The sequence below is a fragment of the Lissotriton vulgaris genome, chromosome 4_1, assembly GCF_964263255.1.
Source record: "Lissotriton vulgaris chromosome 4_1, aLisVul1.2, whole genome shotgun sequence".
NCBI classification, from domain to species: domain Eukaryota; kingdom Metazoa; phylum Chordata; class Amphibia; order Caudata; family Salamandridae; genus Lissotriton; species Lissotriton vulgaris.
The window spans coordinates 988,666,524-988,692,766 of NC_141691.1; the positions used below are offsets into that span (position 1 = coordinate 988,666,524).

General features: G+C 43.4%; 1 protein-coding gene across 1 annotated transcript in view; it reads right to left on the reverse strand.

Annotated features, from left to right (window-relative positions):
• The window catches only part of OTULIN (OTU deubiquitinase with linear linkage specificity), a 352,006-nt gene that overhangs the window by 278,735 nt on the left and 47,028 nt on the right, over positions 1 to 26,243 (reverse strand). Inside the window, exon 2 of the mRNA XM_086965247.1 lies at positions 2,343 to 2,587. Within this exon, the coding sequence (XP_086821373.1) occupies positions 2,343 to 2,455 (113 nt within the window). The 5' untranslated portion in view covers positions 2,456 to 2,587. The remainder of the gene's footprint in view (positions 1 to 2,342; positions 2,588 to 26,243) is intronic.

Consider the following 26,243-nt stretch of genomic DNA (forward strand, 5'->3'; position numbering starts at 1 on the left):
AGTGACACTCCGGTCCCGTTGAGGAAGTCCCTGGAAGATCTAATTGTTCCGCAAAGACAAACAGGTCGCACTAAATGGCTTAATATGATTTAAGGATTGGTTTTTAAAGCTAGGGTTGGGGCCCCTATGGGAGGATCCAGGGTCTATAAGGAAATCAATGGTTCTCCTACTTAAAAAAAGGTTCTGGAAGTTCACAGACTGGCAAAATATAGAAAGTTTCACGCATGGTACTTTAACCTCTAGTTTTCTAGATTTCAAAGTATGGGTTGGTTTTGAACTGTTTATGGATGCCATTGAACCACCCCAGGCAAGAGCCCTATATATCCAATTTAGGTATGGTTCATTGCCTCTAAATGCAAGGAGAAGTATCTGGGGAAATGTATCTATATTGCCAGTGTGCCCCACCTGTCATGCTTCCCCTGAGACCCTTGTACATTTTCTTTTTTTCTGTCCAACCTATGCTGCTCATCGGAAACACTGGATTTTGTCTGTATGTCGCTTATTATGTTTCACACGCCCAAATGATGCGCTAAGAATTTTTATATCTGATACTACCAGATGGCTGGTTTTTGATATTTCAAGATACTTACTGTTTGCTTGGTGGAAGAGATCAAAACTAACCAAAAATGCTTCTGTGACCCACTCATGATAATGAGTAATAAACAAATTCTTTGGAACCCTGCCATGAATTGTTCTTAATATGACAAAATACTGATTGTTTTTAAAAACCTATAATGCTGCTATCTATGCTATGGGACGTTTTAAAGCAATTATATTTTAAAATGATGTATTGTACTGTAATTTTAATTATTTTACTTATCTGATGTGTTTTGATATGTATGATGTAAATTATCATATATTTGATCGAAATAAATATATATATATAGTAAAATCATGAATAATACATTACTGCATACCTTTTAATAAATGTAATGCACTTAATGAGGAAAATGACACTTTTAAACTCTTTTACTTTAAACAAAAAGTTAAAATGTGTTCAAATGTGTATAACTTTTTAGCAACCTTACGAAACATTAAATGGAAAAAACACTGTTAGTGAAGTGGGTAACCTTTATTTATTAAAATTATTGTTCACAAAAATAAGACTTATAAATACAATCAATATATTTAAATTATTTCATCATATTTCATCATACAGGACACTTTTAATTTGATGTTTAGATGTGAGGGCCAGTTGTGTTTTATTTATTCCATGTTAATAATAAATATTTGAAATTTATTTTATATATTAAAATATTTTTATAAATAATTACATTTCATTAAATATCCTATACTTTCCCGTAGGCAGCTCTCCACCAACAGGTGAAAAGTTACTAATAGTAACTTCACATTCATAAATTCTGTTGTAGAGGTCTCCACCCCTCATTTGAGATGGCTGGGAAATGTTGGTTAACACCTAGATGTAAATCTCCACTCAGAAAAGGTAACTAGCCAAAGAGTGGAGCGTTACACCTATGTGTAGTAGTAGATCTACACATGATTAAATATACACATGTAAATGTACCTTTGTGAATCGAGCACATACTTCTAATTTTGTCAAAACTCTGGGCCTTTGACAAGGGAAAACAGGCAAAACATGTAAAATGGTGTTTGTTGCACCTTATTCAACATTGATATGAGTTTTTCCACACATTTTTCCCCGATACATTTCAGTAGACCTGCCACAATTTGTCTGTATAAAACTACAGTGACGCAGTACCACAAAATATAGAATCCAATCTCTGTGTAAATTCCTGCTTGCAGAGGGAGTGGACTTTTGCCCTGCAGTCGTAAACAAAGTCTTTGTATGGAACTTTAAAGCACTGATACATTTTGGAGGAAAGAGTAGAAGTAGCAGAAGGAGGTGAACAAGAGAAGAGACTTTATGACCCCTTGGCATATCTACTGGAAGGAGTTACAGGGAAGAAATCATTATAAGGAAGTATTCAGAATAGTATTGCTGTAATTTTACACCCTGGGAGAAATTTGAAAATCATTAGACTGAACTTGCCTGTAGTTTTGTTCCTTATACTTTCTTATTCTATTAGTTGCTGCAGTAAATAACTGATTTTCTTTCTATAAAGTGATGAACAACAATGTATGTTGAATATGTTTTAAAGGAAAAAGCATGACATTAATAAAAAAAAGCAAAGCTACATCGTTTAGCACTTATGGTAGATACAAATCTGCTTGCAAGTTGATGAACTTTGGTAAAATTAATTAAACTGTGTTTTGTTTTCTTACTAAAATATAGTACATGATATAACTTCAAACCGTGAATTGTATAGCATGCAACCTCAAGGGAATTTTTTGTTAGGTTTTAGAACTCGAAAATTCCATACCTTGTAGTTCTGCTGGGCACATCAGGAAAGTCTGCAGGAATCAAGATTTTCTCTTCAGGACTGACCTCCCGATACTCCTTTTTCATGCAGCACATCGACTCTGTGCCTCCCATGTTGTTATTAGGTTGCAGTGTTCAAATTTGTGGAGCATTTATCTCCCTAAACATTTCACCCCGTAGCACATCATTAAGGTATCTGACCTCCAAAGAGCCACACTCACGACACGCGTTTCTCCATCTTCCGGGCTAAAGAAGTAACAACAGTAAGATTTGCATTAATATTGTGTAATTTGTAGCATGAATCTACCCTAGAGAATATATAGTAAACGTTGGGAACACTAGCAAAGCTGACACACTTGCCCTGGCAAGCCAGCCCAATGACTTAAGAGCTCCCAGATGCCATCAGGTGTGATCTACGCATAAGTATGTACGTATCTATGTATGTAGTATTTTATAGCGCAAACCTAGCACAAGGCAGCATAGCACTGAACAGGGTCAAAGGCAGAGATACTCTCAACATGTCATAGGAGGAGTAGATGGTTAAAGGATTGTCACTGCATTGATGTAGAGGTCTTTCATCATCATCATAAAAACTTTATTTCGGTTGAACGACCATAAAAGCTTACATAGAAAAAACAGTACATTAAATTCAAGGCGGTTAGAATTATACAGTAGTTACCTTGGTTATTTACATGGATCTAATTACAACACCTCTATGGTTCGATCAATAAAAGCAAGTTTACCATGGCGCATCACATATATACAATAATTCCTAATCTCGTGTAGGTTGAATAATTACAAAGACAAAGGCACTGGCTTAGTAAAGCAAGGCCCTGATAAAAACCCATGAATATTGACAGTGATGGTCCAGATTGTATAAATTTGTCTAAAAATGTAGGATAGCCATACAGTGTCAGTTCCTTATATCACGTATGACTAGAATAAAACCAGACAGTGACTTATACTTCTAAAAACATGCAGGCTTAAGTGTTTTTTTTTCCTTTTTAGAAACTATAGAAGAATTAAGATTCTTTAGGAAACCTCAGTTTTTTTATTGCAAAGTTGATTTTATTGCTGTTTGGTCTTGTCTACAAACTTTCAGCGCCTACGCCACATGGAGGTCAAAAATCGCGATACAGCAAATACAAAGGGTCTACAAGTGTCGTATTTTAAAACTCTGAATGCTTCTGCACAGTGTGTGAACCCTACATTCCTACACAGAGGAACTAGACAAGACTTCCTTGCTGGTTTATAGGCAGGGCAGAAAAAGATGACATGGAGCTCTGACTCTTCTTCCGAGCTACAGGCTGGGCACTCCCTCCGAACCGCGCCCGTCCATTTACTGGAAAAAGCGCGGAGCAGGAGGGTACCCAGTCTGAACTGAACATAAAGTTTCCTTGCAAGGGGTGGATAGATATCATCAAAAAAGGCTCAAATAAATATTCCTCCTTCAAGGATAAGAACTTAGCTTTCAGTTGTTCAGTGGACGGGTTCCCATGCATCTGTGCTAGCTTGCTCATTCGATAGGCATTACTAGTTCCGAACGGGAGATTGTAGGGCAAGCTTCCTCTGGGTTACTCCACAGGCTTGGTTTGCCCAGCCTGGTACCATCTTTTTTAGGTGAATAAACCCGGGGATTTTTGCCACACCAGGAATACTCAGTATCTCCTTCAGTTCCGTTCTGTAGACAGTCAACTCAAGTGTCACCCATAATCTGTGCCAGAACGTGATGGGGTTCAGTCCTATTTCATCCCCAATTGGTCTGATCCCTAAGTCCAGCCAAAGTGGGATAAGAGGAGCGGTAGAGGGGAGACCCAAAATTTGCCTCATGAAGCTGTTTTCTACTTTACTCAGATCTTGACAGCAGCAATACCCCCATAAATCTGCCCCATATAGTGTCGCACTTCTGGCTTACATCTTGTAAATCTCCGCTACGGGGTCTGCAGGTTTGTAGGAGGAGTTTCTTAATAATTTAATAATTCCTCCAGACGTCTGCGCTAACTTGAGTTTGGATTTGTCAATTTGTGGGCCCCACTCCATGTTTTCTGTTAGTGTGACCCCTAAGTATTCGAATACCGTCACCCTATCCAGTCTAGTGCAATCTAAATTGGGGTTGGGACTAAGTGTTTTAGGTGGATTAAAAACCATGAACTTGGTTTGTTGAGTATTTATCTCTAATCCCCATTTATTGCACAAGATGGCAAAACAGTCTAAAATCCTTTGTATACCCATAGGGGATTTGGACATTAAGAGGATGTCATCGGCAAACATGATTGCGGGGACCTTAGTGCCTGCCAATTTGGGTGCATCGTTTTCCCTCACCTCAGTAAGTTGGGCCAGTAGTGCGTTGATAAAGAGGCAAAACAGGGTTGGTGTGAGCACACAGCCCTGCCTTACACCTCTGTTGACTGGGAACCATGCTGTCATTTATCCTCCTTTCCCACATCTTACCGGGGCAAAATCTGCATCATGTAATCTAACAAGTATAGTCAGGAGATAAGGGGGAATCTCCATTTCAATAAGTACCTTCCACAGTTTTCCTCTGGGCACTAAGTCGGAGGCCGACTTTAAATACACAAAAATTACATATAAGCTTCCACCCTCCATTCTCCACCGAATTAGTTGTAACCTATAAATTTGGTCAATTGTGGAAGTGTTCTTGCTAAAGCCAGCCTGATATGGGCTTAGGATCGCGTGGTTATCCATCCAACCTTGTAAACGGTCAAGAATTAGTCTTGCGAAGAGCTTTTGTGCCACATCAATCAGACTAATCGGTCTGTAATTAGTTGGTAGGAGAGGAGAAGCTTTTTTGAAAATTGGGACTATTTCTGCTCCTGCCCAGGTTTCGGGGATTGGCATCGAATAGGGTAAGTAAATAAGGTCCCCAAATGTTTGGCTCGTGCCGGAAAAGATCGCCCGGATTCTTATCCAGTCCAGGAGCTTTGCCGGGTGAGAGTTTGTTTATTGCTTTTACCACCTATGACAGAGTGAACTGCGACGCTTCTTCACAGTTATACCTGTACAGGGATGGTGCTAGGAGGAGATAGGAACCCTGAATTTCCTTGGAGGTGTACAGAGCCTGAAAGTGTGTTTCCCACACTTCAGCTGCTATGTTAGGTTCTACTGCTAGTTTGCCCTCACTACTGCCCGTGCTGACTATTGACCAGAACCTCTTCAAGTCTTTAGAGCTTGGTGCAGTTTTCACATCTTCCCATCTATTCAGTTCTCACTCCTCTGTTGCTAGACGTATGATCTCTTTATACAACACCTCTTTAGCCTGATGAGTGGTTTGTTGTTGGCTTTTATAGTCGCTAATAGATCCTGTTTGGCCTTGCGGCAGCTGTCATTGAACCAGGAGCAGATGGCTACTTTGTTCCTCTTAGTATGCATCTCTGGGTGGACAACATCCATTAATTTAGATGTCATCCCTACGTGCAATGCTGCGATTTCTTTAAATAAGTCAGGAGTGGGTGTTCCTGAGACCAGTTCACTTAATTTTGTTAAGACTGGGACTACAGCTGCGTATAACGCAGACAGCTTCCCTAGTGCCTGATGTATTGCCTCCCATTTTATTCTTTTCCTGTTTTTGGCCAACGTAAGCCCGTAATCTACAGTGGAGCTTGTGGTCGGTAAGTCCAATACAAGTGATAAAGCATTTTGATCGCTGTCATGGCGAGAATATACCACAAAATCAGAGTTCTTTCTTTAGCTCTTTCGTAAATTGGAGAAGAGTTGGGGCAGTCTTGATGGTGTAAAAGTGTAAAACCATATTTAATCGAATGAGTGTCACTGTAACTTACTTCAGCCATGTTTTCTTGCTCATGCTAACATTGCCCAGAGGAAGTGCATGTCTGTGACATTGAGCAGTCTTCATCTCTTGGCTACCGAGGCATAACAAGAATTTTCAATGCAATAGGTTTCACAATTGTGAAATTTAAAGCTATTGGCATAGTAAATGATAAAGCCTTTTATTTATGTGTTTTTCAAAACAACACATATATAAAAGGCATTGTTGTTTCTAATGCTAATAGTTCAAACTCTCGCAGATGCGAGACCACTTTAATGTTGACTGTGCCCCTTTCTTTAAGCTCTGCACACCATATTCAGGTTACAGTGAGCAGCTGTGAGAAGTTGGCCTGGTATATGATATTCACTATTCTAGTGAGCACCTTACACCAGTCTAAACAACCCTTATGGTGATGGTTGTAAAGTCAACCTTATAGACCTGCTATCCTAGTGGTAGCATGGACAAAGCAGTCTTAGGCTAAACTCAAGAGGGCATGTGAAGCCAGCTGTTTTACCATATGTAACCCCTTTAATACCAAATGAAAGGACACCACACAGGATATATATAAAATATATATGTTATTTATTACTAGACATACCCTCTGAACTCTTTATGAGGTCAGAGGCACAAGCACAATACAAGATATTCAATTAAAATACAATAAGTTGCACAAAATACAGTAGGGCCCTAGGGGAACGCTAAACCATATACTAAAATAGTGGCATAAGGACCACTACACGGAAAGTGAATAGGCCTAGGGCCTAGGGAATCTCTGGGGCTACGCTGAGCTGCCAAGAGTTAGGAAGCAGGAGACCCACAGGAGGCGTGTGCAGGGTCTCATCACACACGCAGGTTACCATAGAGAATGAATGGGAACGTAAAAAGTTACAAACTAGTTCCTTTAGGGCACTTCTGACTGGACTCGGTGAAAGTTACTTGAAACCTAGACAGTTGGATAGTTGATACCCACAGGAGCACCGAAGTACTCACGTTACCTCAACCACAGGAAGCGGGTGCATAGGTGTCAAAGTGTGTCGGGTTTCGTCGTCGAATCCTATGGAGCCTGGAAGAAAATGCTGCAGGCGACCAGGAGAGAAGTGTCCGGGTGGATCGAAAATTAAGAGGACCTGAAAGCTGAGGGGACAGAGTCTGGGTCACTAGCCAGTGACCAGGAAGGAACCAGGAAGGAACCAGGCGATGTCGTGAGGCAATCAGGTGCTGTCGTGAAGCTTGTCTCTGCAGCCACGTGGACCAGGAGGCATGGACGACGACCAGGAGTCAGGCACGGACTGTCCCACGAAGGCTCTCGCTGTCGGCGGTGTCGGCTTCAGGATTGGAGTCAACAAGCCTGGGCAAAGGCAACCCACGCAGGAAACTAAGTTGGCTTCTTACTCAGACCAGCAAGGTCTGAGGGGCTGCTTCTTTTGAGGAAAGCAAGGGCCAGTCTGGAGCAACCAGACCAGCAGTGTAAATTCAAAGAATCGTCGCCAAGATGGCCACTAGCCAACGGGCAACTGACCGGGCAGACGCGTCGAGCAGGAAAATGCAGAAGGGCCCCATGCAGAACTCGTGGAGTGTGCAGGGGTGATCTTCGGTGCAGATGATGCTCAGGGCTGGGGCTTCTCAATCTCCAATGCACAGCTTCAAGGGTGCTTCGGGTGCTGCACAATTAGCAAGTCGCAGACTTTTCCAGATGGCCGGTCCCACGTCTCTTGTCGCCTCCACGGGTCTCAGCTCTGCTGGAACTGTGGATCGGGCTGTTGGATGTCTAGAAGTCCAGTTCTTGTCAGGCTCTGTGCTCGGGCTCCGGCAGGAGGCGTCGACAAAGCAGGCCGTTGATTGCTGGATGGTGCCTGCTTGTGCAGGGTGGTCACTCCTTGACCACAAGGGAGATTCTTCAGTTGTCGTCTTGCAAAGTAGATCATCGAAGGTCCAGAGTTTCGTTTCAGAGTTTCAGTCAGGATTAATCTAAAGTCTTGGGACTCCGCTCCTATCTATATACCAAATCTAGGGGCTGGATTACCTGCTAGGTCCCTCCTATGGGTGGGACCAGGGAAGGGGGTGGTTACACCCCTTAGCCTTTGTCCAGTTTCGCGCCAGAGCTGGGGCTAGAGTTCCCCAGCACCGGTTTGAACTGGACCATGCATGGGACACCTCGTGTGCCCCAGGCAATGTCTCATTTCTTTCAGCCCTCACTGCCCCAATACACAAAACCCTGTCTGGGGTGGTGCTAGCACCTCCCAAGGCAGGAAACCTATTGTCCAAGCCTCCCTCGCTGGAAGTCCTCCCAGCAGCAGGAGGTCAGACTTGTGTCTGTGGCAGCATCTATTTTGTGATGCTGAGGCTCTGGTTAACTTTAACCGGGAATATTGGAACAACATGTCTTCTCCCTCTAGAAGGGTTGAAGGCTACCCCCGTCACCGGAACTGGCGAGGTGGTAGTATTCCAAATCGTATGACACCTCACTCAACATGTTTTGATAAAGCCAAACCAGAGTTAGCATTTAACCGCGAGGTTCATAATGCACTTAAGAGTATATGGTATGGCAATATCCTAGAACAGCTATAAGGACATGATTCCGAAAGCTGCAGACAGGCTCAGCTCATGCTAGAGCACCATCTAACATAAAACCAAGCACTCTGCCTCCAGGATTGTTAAGGCCTGCCATAGGAGTGACTTATAGGTGCATATTTGTCTAGATATAAGGTTAGATATAGGTATACTATATCTAAGCAAGGGGTGATTACACGACCTTGCCCCAGCTGAGTGATCAGCCAGTTGTGTCAATTTGGGTGGCCAGCCAGGGGTGGCATAATACATGCTGCAGCCCCCGGTAGGCCTTGGATGCACCTATGCCCTGGGTACCTATAGTACACTGTACAGGGGCTCATAAGGTGACCCAGTATACAATTGGAGATGTACCTAGGGTACATGGAGTCCATTTTAAAGAGAGAGCAGATAGCGTGGGGTCCTGATTAGCAGGATCCCAGGCCAACTAAGTCGAAAACCAGCTAAACACTAGGCAAAAATTCTGGGGTAACCATAGTCAGGTATCCACCTTCCAAAAGCAGCGTCCAAAGAAAGGGGCACGGCAAACGTTAAAGTAAAAGCGCATATGGGGCACTTTTACACAAAGAATACAAATAAATATATAAAGAAAGCTTTGGTTCACTGACAGAATATCAACCCCAAAATATCCCCATACACAAATATCGAGGTATAATTATCGATGTAAAAAATAACAACATCCTATATTTATAATGGTAAGTAAAAAAATATTGAGAAAAAAAATATTGATGAAAAAAATATAGTTGTACAAAATATCGATTTTAATATATGTATGAAAAATCATGTTAAATATATTAAATAATAAAATTAACTTTCAAAAATAAATTAGATGTAATATACATTTTACCTAATATAATAAATTAATGTAATTTAAAAAATGTAAACATATGTATATAAAATGTGATATATATATTTAATTTCAAAACAATTAATAAACTATTAATTTGAATTTATTTTAGAATTGTATATATGAAAATTTACAAATAAATATATATATATACATACACCAATAACATAAAATCTAATAAAAAAAGTTGGATAGCAGAGGGGTAGAACATACTATTCCCACTGCATTTAGTGCAATACTAAGGAACGTGTTGGATAGCAGTAAGGTAAAACTTAATGTTCCCACTCCAGTTAGTTCAAAATTAAAAACAAACAAAAATATCACCAACACAAAATATTTAAAAAATAAAATGAAAAATATATTAAAAATATTTTTAAAATCCAACTAAAATAGAAACATATTATGTTAAATAGATATGAGAAATACTTAGAAATATTATAATAAATACATTTTAAAATAATTTACAAACAAATAACTATTTTTAATGAGAAAATATTTATAAACATAAACATGAATTATTACATAAACTTAATCTTTTTTATTTCCTACCCTATAACACTGCACAATTCACAAAAGACATCTAAATTAAAAAAATTACCTCCATAATTAGCATAATTAACTATTAATTAAAAAACAAATGAAAACAGATAGAAATTAATTTACTCTCCAAACGTTACCCCTATAAAACCAAAACTCACACAAAAAACCCAAATAAATAACTAAATAAGCGGGGCCACTATAGTTAAAGAGGACCGCGCTGGAAATAAAAAAACACATGACTAATAACAATATAAAAGGTGGCGGCTTGCTGCGTCCTCATGGGTGGAATAGAGAAGATCATTAAAGAAAATAGTGCTCATCGACTTGATAAAGCAGACCGTGTACCAACTCAAGTAAAATGTCCAGTCGTTATGGGAGGTTACAAATGCAGACAAGGCGGTACCAAGGAGGGACTACTAAGCCTATTCACGAATGAAAAGCAATGATTTCGAAAGGACAGTAACAGGAGCCAATTAAAAAGATGGGCGGGAACTGGGCAGAGTTTCTATGCCATGCCTCAATACAGCATGCCCCGCAGAGAAGCACGTGAGCTGCCCTGGCTCGACCTACAAATGAGAACTAGCTTGTTAAAAAGTCAATGTTAGCATATTTAGTTATAACTGAAGCTCATGCTAGATACCTGCTAATGCATCTTCTCTAAGACTTAATCACACATTTCAATTCGAAGCCTTTGTGCACCAGTGTATATATTTGAGTCTTGCCATAGTACAAATAGCTTGCTCCACTAACCAGTGCTGGGGAAACACTGCCCTGTCTTCTCTTTGACACACAGACCATTCTTTTTTGTTTTGTCAAGAAACATTTTCAGACTTTGATTGGTGTACACACAGATTTTCTTCAACCAACCATATGAGCATATTGTGTCAGATCCTAGGTGCATAGATGGAGGTTCATATGTTTGAATTTTGGCATAGCTGACTCAGACTTTAATCCTCTGAGAACTATTAAAATGTATACCAGAAACTTCTTATGAAAAAAAAGGTATTGATTCTGGATATCTAGAAACGGAGCTTACACTTTAGACAAGAGGTGTATTTAGGCCCAGAACAGCCAGATCCATGCTTGGTTTTCAGGATAAAAGACACACAATTGCTGGACGGAATGCAGAACAAATCAAAACATTCAACCCCAGTCATGTGTTCTGGTTTAACATGCATCATAGGACCGGTTTCGGGGTTTCACCCCATATCAGCCAGGATAGCTTGAATCCAGTGGCACAGTGAGCCCGGACCCACGTCTGGGCATACCCGGTGCACTAGTGCACGAAAGCAAATGACACACAATTGATGGACGGAATGCAGAACAAATCAAAACATTAACCCCCAGTCAAGAGTCCTGGTTTAAATCCATCATTCTTTTACTCACCATGCCACTCCAGTTTAGACCTGGCCATATTATTGTTTATTATTTAGTTTTATAGAGCGCACAGCTAGCCCAGCAAAGGGGCATTCCAGCGCTGACTACAGCATATTGAGGAGACCAATAGGAAGAGGCAGCCGGGCCTAAGGCAGTGGAAAAAGGTGTTTTGATTGCCTTACGGAAAGCCCGATAATTATTCTTAATACGGATATGCATTGGAAGAGAGCTCCAAAGTTTGGCTGCCAGTGTGCAAAAGGGGCACCCACCAGCGCGCACCCACCTCACCCTAGAAACGACCGCCAAATGTTGACCCAGGGAATGGAGTTGGCGAGAAGGTCTGTACGGTAAGAGCAAGTTGGCCAAGATGCCAGGGGAGGAGAATTTCAGAATTTTAAAGGAAATGCAAAGGGACTCAAACTCCACACGTCTGGCAGTTTCAGGGTTTCACCCCTCATCAGCCAGGATAGCTTGAATCTAATATTTCTTGTTGCATTTGTCACTCCGAGTGGGACGGGTATGACCAGACGTGGGTCCCGTACTCGCTATGGCACTGGAGTCAAACTATCCTGGATGATGAGGGGGTGAAACCCCGAAACCGGTCCTAGGATGCTTATTTCCAGTCCAGGGAGGACCTCGCCTGGCAGTTTGGGCTGGACTGTTCCCATTGGGTGCAGGGTCAAGACTGATTTGCATGTGGCTGGGTTCAATCTGGAATGGCATGGGAGCAAAAAAACGATGCATTCAGGCCAAGATCTCTGTTTTAGGGTGAATGTATAACTTTGTTCTGCATTCGTGGCCTTCAAAGTGGGCTGCACTTTATTTAAATCCCTACATGACATTGGCCCCCAATTCATCAGAGACCTATTCCAAAGATACAGCCCTCCCCGCAACCTCCGGTCCACCCATAAATCCCTCTTGATTGTTCCTCCGTACAAAAGGAAACGTCTCGGAGGCAGCTGCTTTGACCACCTTGCAGCTGCCTTCTGGAACTCTCTCCCCCCTCATCTAAAACTAAGTGACAATCTCCTTAGTTTCAGACATCTTCTGAAGACCTGGCTTTTTTCTCAGGCTCATCACTGAGCTGCTTCTCTCTATTAAACGACTGACATGCCCTGTTCCTTCCTACAGCGCCATGAAGCCTCTGGGCGTACGAGCGCTTAATTAATGACAGTTAACATTAACATTAACATTAACATTCTGTCCATCAATTGTTCTTTTTGATTTTCAGGGTAGGCACATAGGATATATTTACATTTGGTGAATCTAAATAGAAGTCATTTTCATTTTAATGGCCTTGAAAAAGACCTATCTTGGACTGTCCCTTTTGGATCTACTTAGAACAGTTCTTGCTTTAGAAAGAGCTTGTTAGCAACCAAGCACACCAGGGGCCATATTACAGTAAGTGCCCTGGGGGCGCAACAGACGTTTCAGCCCCCCAGGGGCAATTTAATATTACAGAAGGGGCACAGGCACTTGTGCGTCCCCTTCAGTAATACCGATAGCGCACTTAAAGCGCCAGCGCTACCTTCAGAGGGCGTACACTTGTTTGCATGAGGGTGTTCTCTAAGCAAATGAGAGAGTACCTTTGCCTCTATGCCTGTGCCATATTACAGAAGCAGGCACAGAGGCAAAGGAGCTCCCAGGGGGTGCACTTACAGTGGTCCACCTAAAAGGTGGTGCACTATGCGAGCGCCACCGGAGAGCAACCCTCTGGGGGGGAAAGGGGGTCCTATGGACCCCCAGACATCCCCTTTCAGGCAGGTTCTCTAAGCACCTGTAAAAGTGCAGGCAGGTGCTGCTTGCATTGTGAAAATACGCTGCGCTGCCCCCAAGGCAGCATGACTTTCCTTGTTTGCACCGGGCGCACCTTTTGATAGGTGTGCCCAATGAAAACTATGAAATGCATAATATTGCCCCAGGTCTAGTCTTCACTAAGGAGTAGTAGGTGCATGTGGTAGGACACGAATGTGCAAAAAAGGACATGCAGCAGAATATTTGAGCACCAATGCTCCCTGGCCTTGCTTTAGAGTTAGGTGGCAAGGGCAAATCCTGGTGAAAGTGATTAATCGAGAGAAAAATCCACTTGCTGGCTTTCCACCAGCAAACATTAGGCCCTTTCTCTGGAAATATCTCTGAAACTGCACAATCCAGGCGTATGCACATCTTGCTATGCATCTAAATTCAGGTTCTCTCACCAAGTGGCTTGGTGGGCCCATACCAGCCATTGTTTCTTCCTTGTGAACACTATGATGTACTCAAAAGCCAAACTGGCAGATACGTTTAATTATTTATTCTGTTAAAATCAATACATAGAGGTATTTGTTATTTTGGAGTATTAATTATGAATATTCCCTAATATGATTCTTTTTTTCTACTTGTTGTACTCAGTGGAATTATTACTATGTGATAAGTTGTTGAGACTCTTAGGTAAATAATGTTTCGTTTACCTCTGTTTATTGTTCATTATTTTTCAAGAAAATCTTAATATAACCTACAACCCGCTGATGAGGGTTTAACGGTTGATAAAGGCCCTGAACTTGAGTTATAAGCCACAGATGAGGGTCTATAATGAGGGAAAAGACCATTAGCAACACGTAACGTCCACGGCAAAAGGGCTATAAGGCTATTACAACATTAAGCCTACTGAGGGTAGAATGTTCTGAATTAAAAAGGGAGAAACAAAAACAAATATTGGAATGCTGAAACAGAATGCTTGTACCAGCAATTATTGCCCCAGAGCCACTTCATTGTCTTCAATGGAGCTTCTAACATTCCAATGTTCAATTAAATTATTATTTTAAAAAATGAGCAGATTGAAAGGGCTATGAGATGACCTATACTAGATTTGCAGTTCGTATTACTCATTATACCTAGAGTTAAAATGGCATATTACACTGGTTAGATCACATGAAATAGTAGTAGAGTTTATTGAAGTCTGTCTATCACAAAGGATGGTAACTTGGTTCTACCGGTCTATCCCATACTCCATCCAATGGGTTAAAGGACCCGACTTCCTGATTGTCAGTGTTGGTGGTAACCTTGTCAGCTAGTAGTTTGTTCACTCCTACCTTGTCCAACTCTCTACCTCTCGGCAAGAGCACGAAGAGGACAAGAGGGACTTGAAAGATCCAGGCCGTGTTTTTTTTGGAGGAATTTAGCGAAAAGTGGTGTTTTATAAGCACATTTGGCCAGTAACACTCTTGGTGGGATTTAAAAATCCTTTTTTGGATATGACGCTTTCCCTCCATTTCAGGGTGTAGAGAAAAGGATTTGGCAAAAATATTAACTGAGAAGCAAAAAATGTAATAGTCGTCTTTTAAACATTTTTTATCTGTGGAGCGAAGTTTAGGTAACGAAACCCTAATGTCCTGTCTGTGGGCAAACTAAACTAATAGCAGAATCTGTGTCAAAAACTGATAGCGATCATTCTGCCCATGCCTCCCTGGATGCAAAACGGTTCGGTGACAAACACTGCTCATGACTATTTTGAATGGATGCCCAGCAGCCAAGTACAATGGACCTAATTAATCCATCGCCCCCATTTCACCAAACTATGGGATAATGGATAGGTGAAATGTTGCTGGTAGGGTCTAACGAAACAATAAAGGGCTTATTTAGGGCTGACCCAACAGGTTACTGTGCCGAAAACATGATGGATTACCCTGTCTGGCAAACTCATTGTACCGCAATCTGTTTAGAGCTGGGGTGCTGCTGGCTCCGCTTGTGGAAACATTTGACTGATAACCAAGCTGACAAATCAGTCAATGGACATCAGACCATTCACACTATAGAGAGCAGAGAAAGGTGAAGAGATCTCCACCTCCTGGCAAAGAATTCTAAATACTGGTGAGTGTTCTTCACTCCCCTGAAGTAATGGAATGTAGCCTACCAAAGTCTCTAATCCTAAACCTCTAATTTACAGACTGGAAGGTGAATCTCAAAAATTAAAAACATTTGGGGACCTTTTTTCGAGAACTGTGGGTCCAAGAGTTAAATGTGTCATTTTTGTTCTCCTAGTATTCTAATGCAGCAAGGAGGTTGACTTGTTGATAATTCTATGACATTCCAATCTCCTGCAGTGTTTGTTCGCATGTTTGTAAGCATATTAAAGGTAAAGTAGTACTCAGAGACTTTCCTTTTACTATTGCTGATTTTTTCATTCTTTCCATCCTTATAAGATCAGTGTTGATTTAACCATTCTGACTTTTGCTGCAGTCTGTGGTCGAATGTGTACTTTGTCCACCCTCTTTCTGTTTTGATTACCCCAATACCTCCTTTCACACCAGACTGGAAATTTTCCAATAAACATGTGTTCATGGGCAGGAGCCTGTGTCAGCCATGCAGACCTTTCCTTTAACTGGTGTGGTTTTCTGTCTTTTGTTGCAACTGTATTACTTTATTATTTAATGTAGCCAGGTATTGGTAATTATAACAAGTTGGATACTGTATTTGATACTGCACTGTATTACTTTACACCAGTTGTTCACAACCTGTGGTCCGGGGAACCCTGGAGTCCACAAAGGCTACTCAGGGGGTCCACAACTACTTAGAAAATTAAATTGCAACAGATTAATAAAGAGTACATAAAGAAGCAAAATAGAAACGTTAAAACATCCAGTAAATGTGAAAGAATATAAAATTGGAGGCTAAAAAGTAATTTTGCAGCCTCACATTGCGGGAGCAGTCCTAATACATTAAACAGAATATAGAATGTATGAGTAGAGACGTAAACTGAATTTAGAAAAGCTGCAACCTTCAATTGAAAATGAAAATGCTGATTCTTTTAAACATGTTTAAATTAAATAAAATATTTCAGCAATTGTGTATTTGTTTTATGAATGCTTATCCCTGTATGGTTTGTATATTGCTTTGCAATTCAAATAATCAAAGATGCTTGGGCCGAGGGCCACGCCTTCCCGTAATGATTCTGTAGGGGTACCCGGATTCCAATATTGATTCAGTAGGGGTACTCTGATTCCAATAATGATTCAGTGGGGGTACCCGGATTCCAACAATGATTCAGTGGGGGGTCCAGAGAACTCAAAAGGTTCAAAAACACTGCTTAACACCCAAAACAATTGTTCGACAAAATTGTTTAACCATATAGACCCGTTCTTGTTAGTTAAATGCAGCCAAATGGAGCTGCTGAAACGTGCTGCTACTGTTGTCAGAGGAAATGTGAAAAGAGCATAAATTGTATCTAAAGAATACTTCGATCAGTAGCATGTTGTGTGGAACGCTCAGTTCTCAGTTGGAGATTAAGGGCCCCATTAGGATGGCGGGGGCGATCCGCCCGCCATCCATGCCGAAATAACCCCCTGCCATATTATTATGGCTGGGGGTCCGCGGCAGACGGAAAGACCGTCCGCCGCTTTTCCGCCCCGGTCGCATTGCGACCGGGCAGAAAAGGGTTCTATATGGTGGGGGTGTCTTTCAGACACCACCAGCCATATTAGAATGGGCATTTTACAATGCAAAGGCATGCGGAGTCTGCTTTGGGGGCCCGTTGCGGGCCCCAGGGACTCCGGGGGGTAGGGGGTGCACATGGGGGGTACCTATGGTACCCCCCAGCAGTTCCATGCACAACATGGCAGGCACCGCGCGGTGCCTGCCGTGTTGTGCATGGAAGTGCAAAGCATGCCTTCCTGGCATTGTGGCGGGCGGTGCTGAATGCACCGCCCACCACAATGTCAGGAATGCTGGATGTGCCAGCCACTGTGGCGGGCACATCCTAATTGCAGGCACGGGACCCCCGGCCTTATGGCAGGTGGTCCCTGGTTACGACAGAATGGCGGGACGGACAAAGTCTGCTCGTCATCCTAATGGGCCCCTAGGTGTCGTGAAAAAGCAAGTCACACCTAAGAAGGGTGGCAGCAAGTTCTCAAAACCTTACCAGGTGGAACACATTTTTACTAACTCAGTTAAATTGAGTAATGGCAAGACATGGCATCTATGTAGTTTGTCCAGATGTAATCAAATCTTCGGTTGGAACTGAAGTATAACTAAGAGACAAGTGGCAGCCAGTAAGCGGTTGTGGGATGATAAGAAACGTGTTGTGAGTGGAAATGAAAGTTGCAATGTCAAACCGGGAGTAGGAGTGTGAGAAGAGGTTCAATCTGAAGTGCAACCTACTGGGTTACCGCCCATCTCTGGAAGATCCCTAACTGAGCCAAGTCATTGGAATAGTACACTTATTACAAAGCCTGGATGTGGCTTTGCTCTACTAAAGAAATTAAATTGGATAATTTGGTTGTGGATTGAATGTACCAATGCCCGCAACCCCATGGTGCCAAGGACATATTTGTGTAGTTATGTTTTGGCACCCTTTTAGTTTTGTTGTCCTAAGGGGGAAAATCTGTAGACTGTTCACATGGGTGTGTTTGAATTCTGTGGGTACAGTATTCCAAAGTGGGTTTGGGGAGTTAAACATTTGATTTGGGATGGTCGCTCATGTTACCTCTTGGTGGTGGAGGCAGCCTGCCAGAGTTGCAAATAGTACAGTTTAGATACTGAAAGGGAGCAGCCATAAAAATAAAATAGTCCCCACTTTGAATCAAAGCTCTTATGGCAACAGGCAAGCCATTGAGACCCTCCTTTCACCCTTCCATCCATCCACTGATAAACACCATTTCATCTTCACATATTGGTTATCCATTCAATGTTTCATCCCACATTCAGTCTGTCACTATTCCTTCTGTCCATCCATTAGTCTGCCCATCTATTTCCAAACCTATCTATCTATTTTCAATCCTAGCCATCAAACCTAGCTATCCATCCACCCATCCACCCTTTCACTCAGTCACTTATCCACCCTCTTTATCAATCCATTCATCCATCCATCCTTTCAATCATTCATACTTTTACTCATCCATGCACCCTTTTATCCCATCCACCCTTTCTCTTCATCCATCATCCCTTTCACTCACCCATCCATCCACACACCCTTTAACTCAGACATTCATCCTGTTATGATGTGCTATGTTATAGGATTTTATAAAGAGCGTAGATGCCCAGGGGCTTCTCAGCGCTGGAAGTCAGAAACGGTGCAAAAGCCAGAGGGGAGTTCAAAGGCACTGCTGGAATAGCCAAGTCTTAAGCTTTTTTAAGACGATTGATTCCGTTTCCAGAAATCTGAGTTCATGTGGAAGTGAATTCCAGTTGCACAAAGGATCTACCGCCTCATCTGGCTCTTTTGATTCTAGTCATTTTTAGTAACCATTCAGAACATAATCTAAGGCATCTGTTGGGAACTTATAAGCTCACCAAGTTTCTGATTTTACGGGGGCCCTTGTTATGTATGGCTTTGTGGGTCAGGCATAGTGCCTTGAATTTGACTCTAGCCTCAATCTGGAGCCATTGTAATGCTCTTAGGTGCTTTCCCACTGGTTCCTGTATTGGGACCTTACACAGAAGTCTCACTGCAGCATTCTGAATGACGTGGAGTTTTTTGATGGCATATTTAGGTGCCCCCAGATAAAGGGACTTTCCATAGTTGAGGAGTGAGGTGGCCAGCACATGAAATAATGACTTTCTTAGGTGCATAGGAATGAGCTTCAGCATCGGACAGAGCATTCTGAGTAACCCAAAGAAAGTCCCTGCAAGTTTCTAAGCTTGGGTCTCCATTATTAGGTCTCTGTTGAGCCAGAAGCCAAGATTTTTGATAGTAGAGCTGGGGACTGGTGACATACCTAGACAGTTAGTCCAGTTGATCAAAGGCCGAGGGACCACATTTTTTCTGAGGACCATCAGCTCGATTTTGTCCCCATTCAACTTCAGAAAGCTGCTTGTCATCCATTTCACAACCCTTTCCAAACATGGTGCTAGACGATCTGATTCGTCATTAGTTCTGGAGCCAAGAGAGACCACCAGCTGTGTTTCATCTGCATACGATATCATAGACATACCGAACTCCTTGACTATATCAGTCAACAGCCCAATGTAGATGTTAAACAATGTAGGGCTGAGCGAGGAGCCCGGTGGCATTATTTCTGAAAAGAGGTTGGCTTACATGACTTACAAGGATCTGTACTTTAAGAAGGATGCATGCCACTCCAAAGCTTTGTTTGGGATACGGATTTCCCTCAGTCTGTTTTGTAGAATGGAATGATCAACAGTGTAAAATGCCGCACCAAGATCTAGGAGAAGTACAGCGGCTGAGCTGCCTTGATCCAAGGTCATTTTTAGTTCTTCAGACACAGCTAGCTGGGCCGATTCCATGCTATGCTGTGCACGAAAGCCCATCTGCGTAGTATGAAAGCAGAAGTTTGTTTCAAGGAACTCTGCTAGAGCTCCATTTACATGTTTCTCTGTTACTTTACCAATTAGTGGTAGAAGTGATATAGGTCGATAATTTCCCAGTTGAGCTGGACCCAGATTTGATTTTTTTAAATAATGGTCTAATTATTGCGTGTTGCCAGGCTTTTGGGACTTCGCCTGCCTCTAATGAGGGATTAATAATTTCCACTAATGATAGGAGCAAATCCTCGATGCCCTTGCAGAGTACTTGGGGTGGAGCAGGATCAAGTGGGTGCCTGGCCTGATCTTTCCCATGAGAGATCTCACATCATAGTTGTAACCCCTCAAGATCTTGCAGCAGCCTCTTAACATTAGGGAGATTCTGATCATCAAGGTGAAAATGTAGATCTCCTAAAATGGTGATATGGGCTTTCTTCACCATAAAACTGGCCAAGGTGTCAATTAGGCTGTCTAGAAACCCACCACAAGGACCCGGGGGCCTATATACTAACAGCCCTGAGAAGGTAAATGTTGGAATGAAAATTATAGTAAATTGACAGCAATCACAATCTAGAATGGGTTAATGACGCATTTATATTCTTTTTTTATCAGGATAGCAGGACCACCTCCCACCTTTCATGTGCGATCCTGTCTGAAAATGTGAAACCCAGGAGGTAGGGCCATTAGAATATCTGGAGTGAAACTATAATTGAGCCAGCTTTCTGTGATAAACAGCACATCATTGTCTCCCTCCTCCAGCAACAGACGAATTTCAGTTTTATGTATGCGGAGGGAGCAACTATTAATTAGGCCTAGTTTCCAAGAATTATTCTCTGCTCGAAAGCTTCGCACATCACGAGTTGAAGTTGCCTAGTACTTTTAGCTGGAAGTTACAGTGTTTGCATACCTGAACTCCCTCAGACCAGCTGTCAAATTGCCAACTAGTGTCACAACATGGTTCAGGGGGAGGCCTAAGTCTGCGTAGCTGATTCATGGTATACTGGGTGGGTGAGTGCTGAGGTTGGTCATGTGTCCTGGCCCCTGGTCCCGTTCGGGCGCGGACAGGCGCAGACGGGCTTGCCTTCTGTCACTCATCCATCCTACCTTTGACCCATCTATCCACTCATCCATCCATCCATTTACCCTTTGAGTCATCCAGCCATCCTTTCACTCACTCATCATTTATACTCCCTTTCAATTATCCGTCCATCCATTCACCCTTTCACTCATCCATCATCCACCCTTTCATCCAGCCATCCATCGCCCACAAGTCCATCCCTTCACTCACTCACCCTCCCACCCTTTCACATTAATTATTAGCCTTTGTCTGTCGAGTTGAAGACAGGAGGCCCATCAAGTACCCCACACCTACTGAAGCGGCAAAGGCAGGGGTTTGATGAAGCCACTGCAATGTGTCTTCACTACTTTGTCATCACTGCAGAACAGCAAGGCCCAGCTCGCTAGAGCGTCACATCAGTATGCCTAAGTCCGGCTCAGAGTTGAAGGCTGCGGTCTGCCTTCTGGACACGTGTGGAGGCCCTTTGCTCACCTTCTAGTGACTTCAATGTTTTGCACCATGATGCTAAGTCACACTGTCTGACTTTACGCAGCTGCAAACTTTACAGGTTGAGAAGCCATTTAGTTTGATCACACTAGAAGCTTTTCATGGAGCTACAGCCTTGTGTTGTACAACGGTCCCGTGCGATGCTTTTATTTATTTATTTTTTTACATCAAATTGATTCATCGAGCGCCTTTAGGCGCGAGGATCAGGCGCCTGCATGGTTCATCTGTATGTATCTTTGTGGTTTGGTATAAATAAGGCAGCTCTTCAAAAATAATTTGAGCCTGACTAAGGTATTCTCTTATACTCTATCTTTCTAGAATATTGAAACATCCTTCCTCTATGGTCACATAGTCTGTTACTGTTTCGAGCCATTGCAGAATTTTCATTTATTTTATGTAATATTTGGATGTGTAAAATGTATATCCCTTTGACAACATGGACCACACAATGCCACCACCAACCTTCCATGGTCTGGACGTATTGGTTCAGAGCTTCTAACGTTTATTTGGGAATTATAAATTACTTTAGGTTCAGACACAGCAGTAAAAGGTGCACTGAGAAACATTGTGAAGAGAAATAGATACACCTGAAGTAAATAGATAGTTGGGGTTTATTCCAAATCTAAAAGCAGACGAGCCAGAGCTGCATCGACCTCCGTGAATCCAGCATCTCGAACTGCTGACCACCGAATCTGAGAATCCCAGCGCAACCCCTGCTGCCATCACAAGGGCCGGTCACAACTCAAGTAGGAGAACGAGACGACCCAAACATAGGTAAAACAGTGAAGCCCTTTGAGTCCAATGGGCGTCCCTCCGGGGGAGGCTGGACCCGGTAGGTAGCCTGCAGGTATTTCCTACATGGAGTTTCCTTAGAAGGTGACAACTGCTGCTACTCCCACGGTCTTTATAGCAATCATCCCATGATGAGCTGCAGTAACTACCAACCAGTGCTGCGCCTACGAGGACCAATGCAGACTGCCGGGTTGCATGATCTCACCGCCTGTGTTTTTACTGGATAGATATGAGCATATAAAGGACCAGGAGCAGGTACTTGACGGAAGGACTTCTGTGGATTCGTCTGTCCCAGTGTTGAACTAGCTCTTGTGTCCTGAAGTGAGCACAACTGCAGAGTAGAGCACAACTGTGACTGAAGTGGAAAAGTCCCAACACACTGTTTCGGTGCCATACATTGAAGACTGGGTCAACGCAGTAGAGTTCGTACCCGGGCGCCATACTGCGGACGTGCCCCGGGCACAACATTTGTTCCAGAAGCTCCTGAGCAAGCAAAAGCAAAGGAGGATGAGCATGACCATCTGGAGAGCAGCCCAGAGTTTCAGAAATAGCTATGCCCCTATGCAGCAGAAGGAGAAAGCAGATAGGGTGAGAACTGTGCATATTTGCATGGCGACATCTGTGATATGTGTGGGCTGCAGGTGCTGCATCCAGTTAACACAGCTCATAGGCCAGAGCACATAAAGTTCTGCATCGAGGCTTGTGAGAAGTGAAGTTCAAAGTATACTATGTGAAGCTACGTGTAGTGCTACTACGCAAACTACGCCCAGGCCTGGTTGTAATGCAATTGAAATCCAACGTCATACCTGTTCCGGGTTTTTCACTGGACTTTTTACAAATGAAATGATTTAAGAATGGTGGATTCATCTTATAAATTATTCAAAGAAAATTAAAAGTTGAAGATAAATAAATCCCCATGGAGTGCCTGCTGTTTTAAGAATATTACTCAGAGTGCTGGGGGCATGATATGGTAGCCAGTCATGTTAAATCATGTGTGAAAACATTGGTGCACCTGATCTTTATGGTTCATATCTGTTTATTGAACGTAAAGTTTTAAGCACGTACACCCACTTTCAACTACTGGCCTATGGGGAAGAAAGTTAAGGGTATAGAAGGGGTATAACGAGGGGGTGGAGAGCAAGGGGGTGACAGGGAGAGAATGAACATGAACAGAAAAAAAGGAAGTTGGAAAAGTCCATGCCTTCCTTACCCATGGCCTCAGATGAAGGGTCTGTTATTATGCCTCAATTATCCATCATTTATACAATTGCAACAGAAGCCTGTGGTTCCTTAAGAGAAGGTGGTAATGATCAGAAGAGCTTGGGCAGGTCATATACTAGAACCAGGTTGGAAGATAACCTTAGACCTTATTGGAAGGAGATAGGTAAGTTCCTTAAATTCTTGGGACATAAATATTATGTGTGGACCCCACATTTTATCAAACAAGGCCATTTTAGTTTTTAAAGCCGCTGAGACTTTTTTCATTCCAATGAGCCCCCACAGTTGATGAAGCCACGTAGAGCAGTCTGAAGTGAAATCCGTCCCCCACCTGACAGTGATGGCCTGTCTGGCAGTGCACAGGGCAGGGTAATGGCCCTTCGCGCTTCTGTGCCTAAGGCACCTGCAAGAGCCGCAGTAAGATTTTATGGGCAAGCACTATTTCATTAGGCATGTGAAGAATGGCACAGTGAACTCAGAAACACGAAGAGGCAAACCTTTTACATTGTTTAGGCGCTGTACTGCCTGAAAATAAAGCACTGTAGAGTAAATATCCACAGCAAATGATGAGCAAAGTAAGTTTATTCGTACAAGAGAAGCACTCCCTGCATACAGCTTAAGTCTCCAGGAGTTCAGCGGTAACTGACTCCACAATACAGTTGTGGTACAGAAGACGTTAATAACAAACTGTACATGGTCTCGAGTGATGCACAATCAAACTACAATAACACTCGAGACATGTACTTAAATAATAACACTGGCACGAGTCGGCACGAGTGCATGTAGAAGGATGCGCGAGGAAATACTTGCGCCGAGCATGTACTCGCGCTGACTCGTGCACGGAGTACACAACACACCTTCCCTCCTTATAAAAGGGAGAAAAGAAAAAAAAAAAAACAACAAAAAAAAAAACATTAAATTACATTTTTCCTGTCATATAAGCAACAAAATCAGACAACCATTTAGGTTTCTTAGAAACTCTTTTGGATAAAGGCACATCACACAGAACAGCAACGTCCTGACTGGAGGTACTATTACTAAAACAGGAAGGTTCAGTATATGTAGTATTCTGATTGGTATAACCAGTGCTTGAACAACAAGGCAAAGCATCTGTGTTATTACGAACTACACCCTCACTGGAATCTTCATCCAAAAAGGAAAGATCAGGATGTTCAGGAACAGGTTCTTTGCAATAAACATCCTTGTCAGCTTTTAGAATAGCAATTCTGCTCAGGTTCCAAACTTTATTGTTAGACAATCTCACAGAGTTTTTTAATACCTCTAAAACTTCAAAAGGGCCCATAAATGAACTTTCACCTTTCTTGACCTTCCATGGTTTTTTAACTTTCACCAACATACCCACTCCCACTTTCGGATCCTTCTTTGAACCACATTTCTCATCAAAGTACTTTTTAGGTTTCGCTGGGGGACGGAGCCGTTAGGCTCCTCCTCCAGAGAAATCTATTGAGTACAGTAAGCACTCTGGAACACGCCCCCCCGTCCCATTGGCTAGCTCCATAAATGGAGCCTAGCCATTGGACGAGGGGCCTGTCCGTCAATGCCGGACCAGACACGGGGGCGTTCCCGAGATTCTTTGGCTTTTGCCGACGTCACGCGACGTCAGGCGAAAGCCGGGAACGCCCCCGAATCTGTTCCGGCATTGCCGGCACCCGCCTTCCGTCGTCAGCGTCTCTCCTCCCCCTTTCCTGCCCCCTCCCGCTTGTTTCCTAGTGCCCGCCTTCGTGCTCCGGCCTCTCGTCCCCCTTTCCCGCCCCCTCCCGCTTGTTTCTTGGTGCCCGCCTTCCCGGCCGTCGAATCTGTTCCTTCGTGCTCCGTCTCTCCTCCCCCTTTCCCGCCCCCTCCCGCTTGTTTCCTCATGGCCGCCTTCCTGCTCCAAGGCCGTCGTCGGCCGTCGTCAGCGTCTCTCCTCCCCCTTTCCCGCCCCCTCCCGCTTGTTTCCTCATGGCCGCCTTCCTCCTTCCCCGCCCCCGGAGCCCGGACACAGACTCAGCGCGGCGGCTGCACTCCACCCGGAGCCGGCTCCTGGCCGCCTCACCCTACCGAAACGGTTCCAGCAGGTTTCTGGGGCCCAACACCCCCGTCCAGCAGGTAAGAACGGCACCCCGGGAGGGAGGCGGGGAAGAGACTCGACCCCACTTGTTTTTAATAGGGACTACAATCTGCTTCCCTCCTTCGTCCCTCTCGTCCAGCAGCGGCAGGGACTCAACCCTGGCCAAGTAGAGGCCCCAGCGCCTCGCCACTCCACAGGCCCCTCAAGGAGCTAAAGGCACCAGTGAAGGATGGGCACGCTTCTCTGTTGAGTTTGGATGGAGATCCGAGGAGGTGCTGGTTTCTCAGCCTGTAATTAGCGATCATCTCTTCATTAACGTCGCCATCAGTAGCACTAATGCATGGGTCAAGGAACACGGCGACCCCCGCCTGAGAGAGCGTGTTTGAATGGCCACATTTGCATATGAGCGTGTTAACAGGGTCTGTCTCCAACCGCACAAACCACATGAGTGGGGTTTGCATGATTTTTGAAATACAATTATGTGCATTTTCTTTTTTTCCGCATTTTATTATGGTCTTATTGCAGATGCGATACTTAGGAAAAAATCAAGCCAGATTGAGAAATAGGTGGGTGAATGGGTGCATATAGATGAATACATAGCGACACAGATAGCTGAGAAAAATAAAGATCGCTGAGGTCCGGGGGGGGGGGACCTAAAAGTGAGAATGCCTGGAGTGATGGGGTGGGGGCGGCACACCTGCGTGGTGGCCTCTGCTGCACTCTCTGCCCCCTTCACCATCGGCCCAACCCCTCTTGTAGCAGCCGCTTCTCACTTCCCACAGACGAGGTGCTAAATGCCTGAGGGGCAATTAGCCCTAGCTAATCCCGAGGAAACAAGCTCTGCCGGGGGTGGGTGCGGGTCACTAGGTATGAGAGTCTAAACTGATATGGACTGGGAGG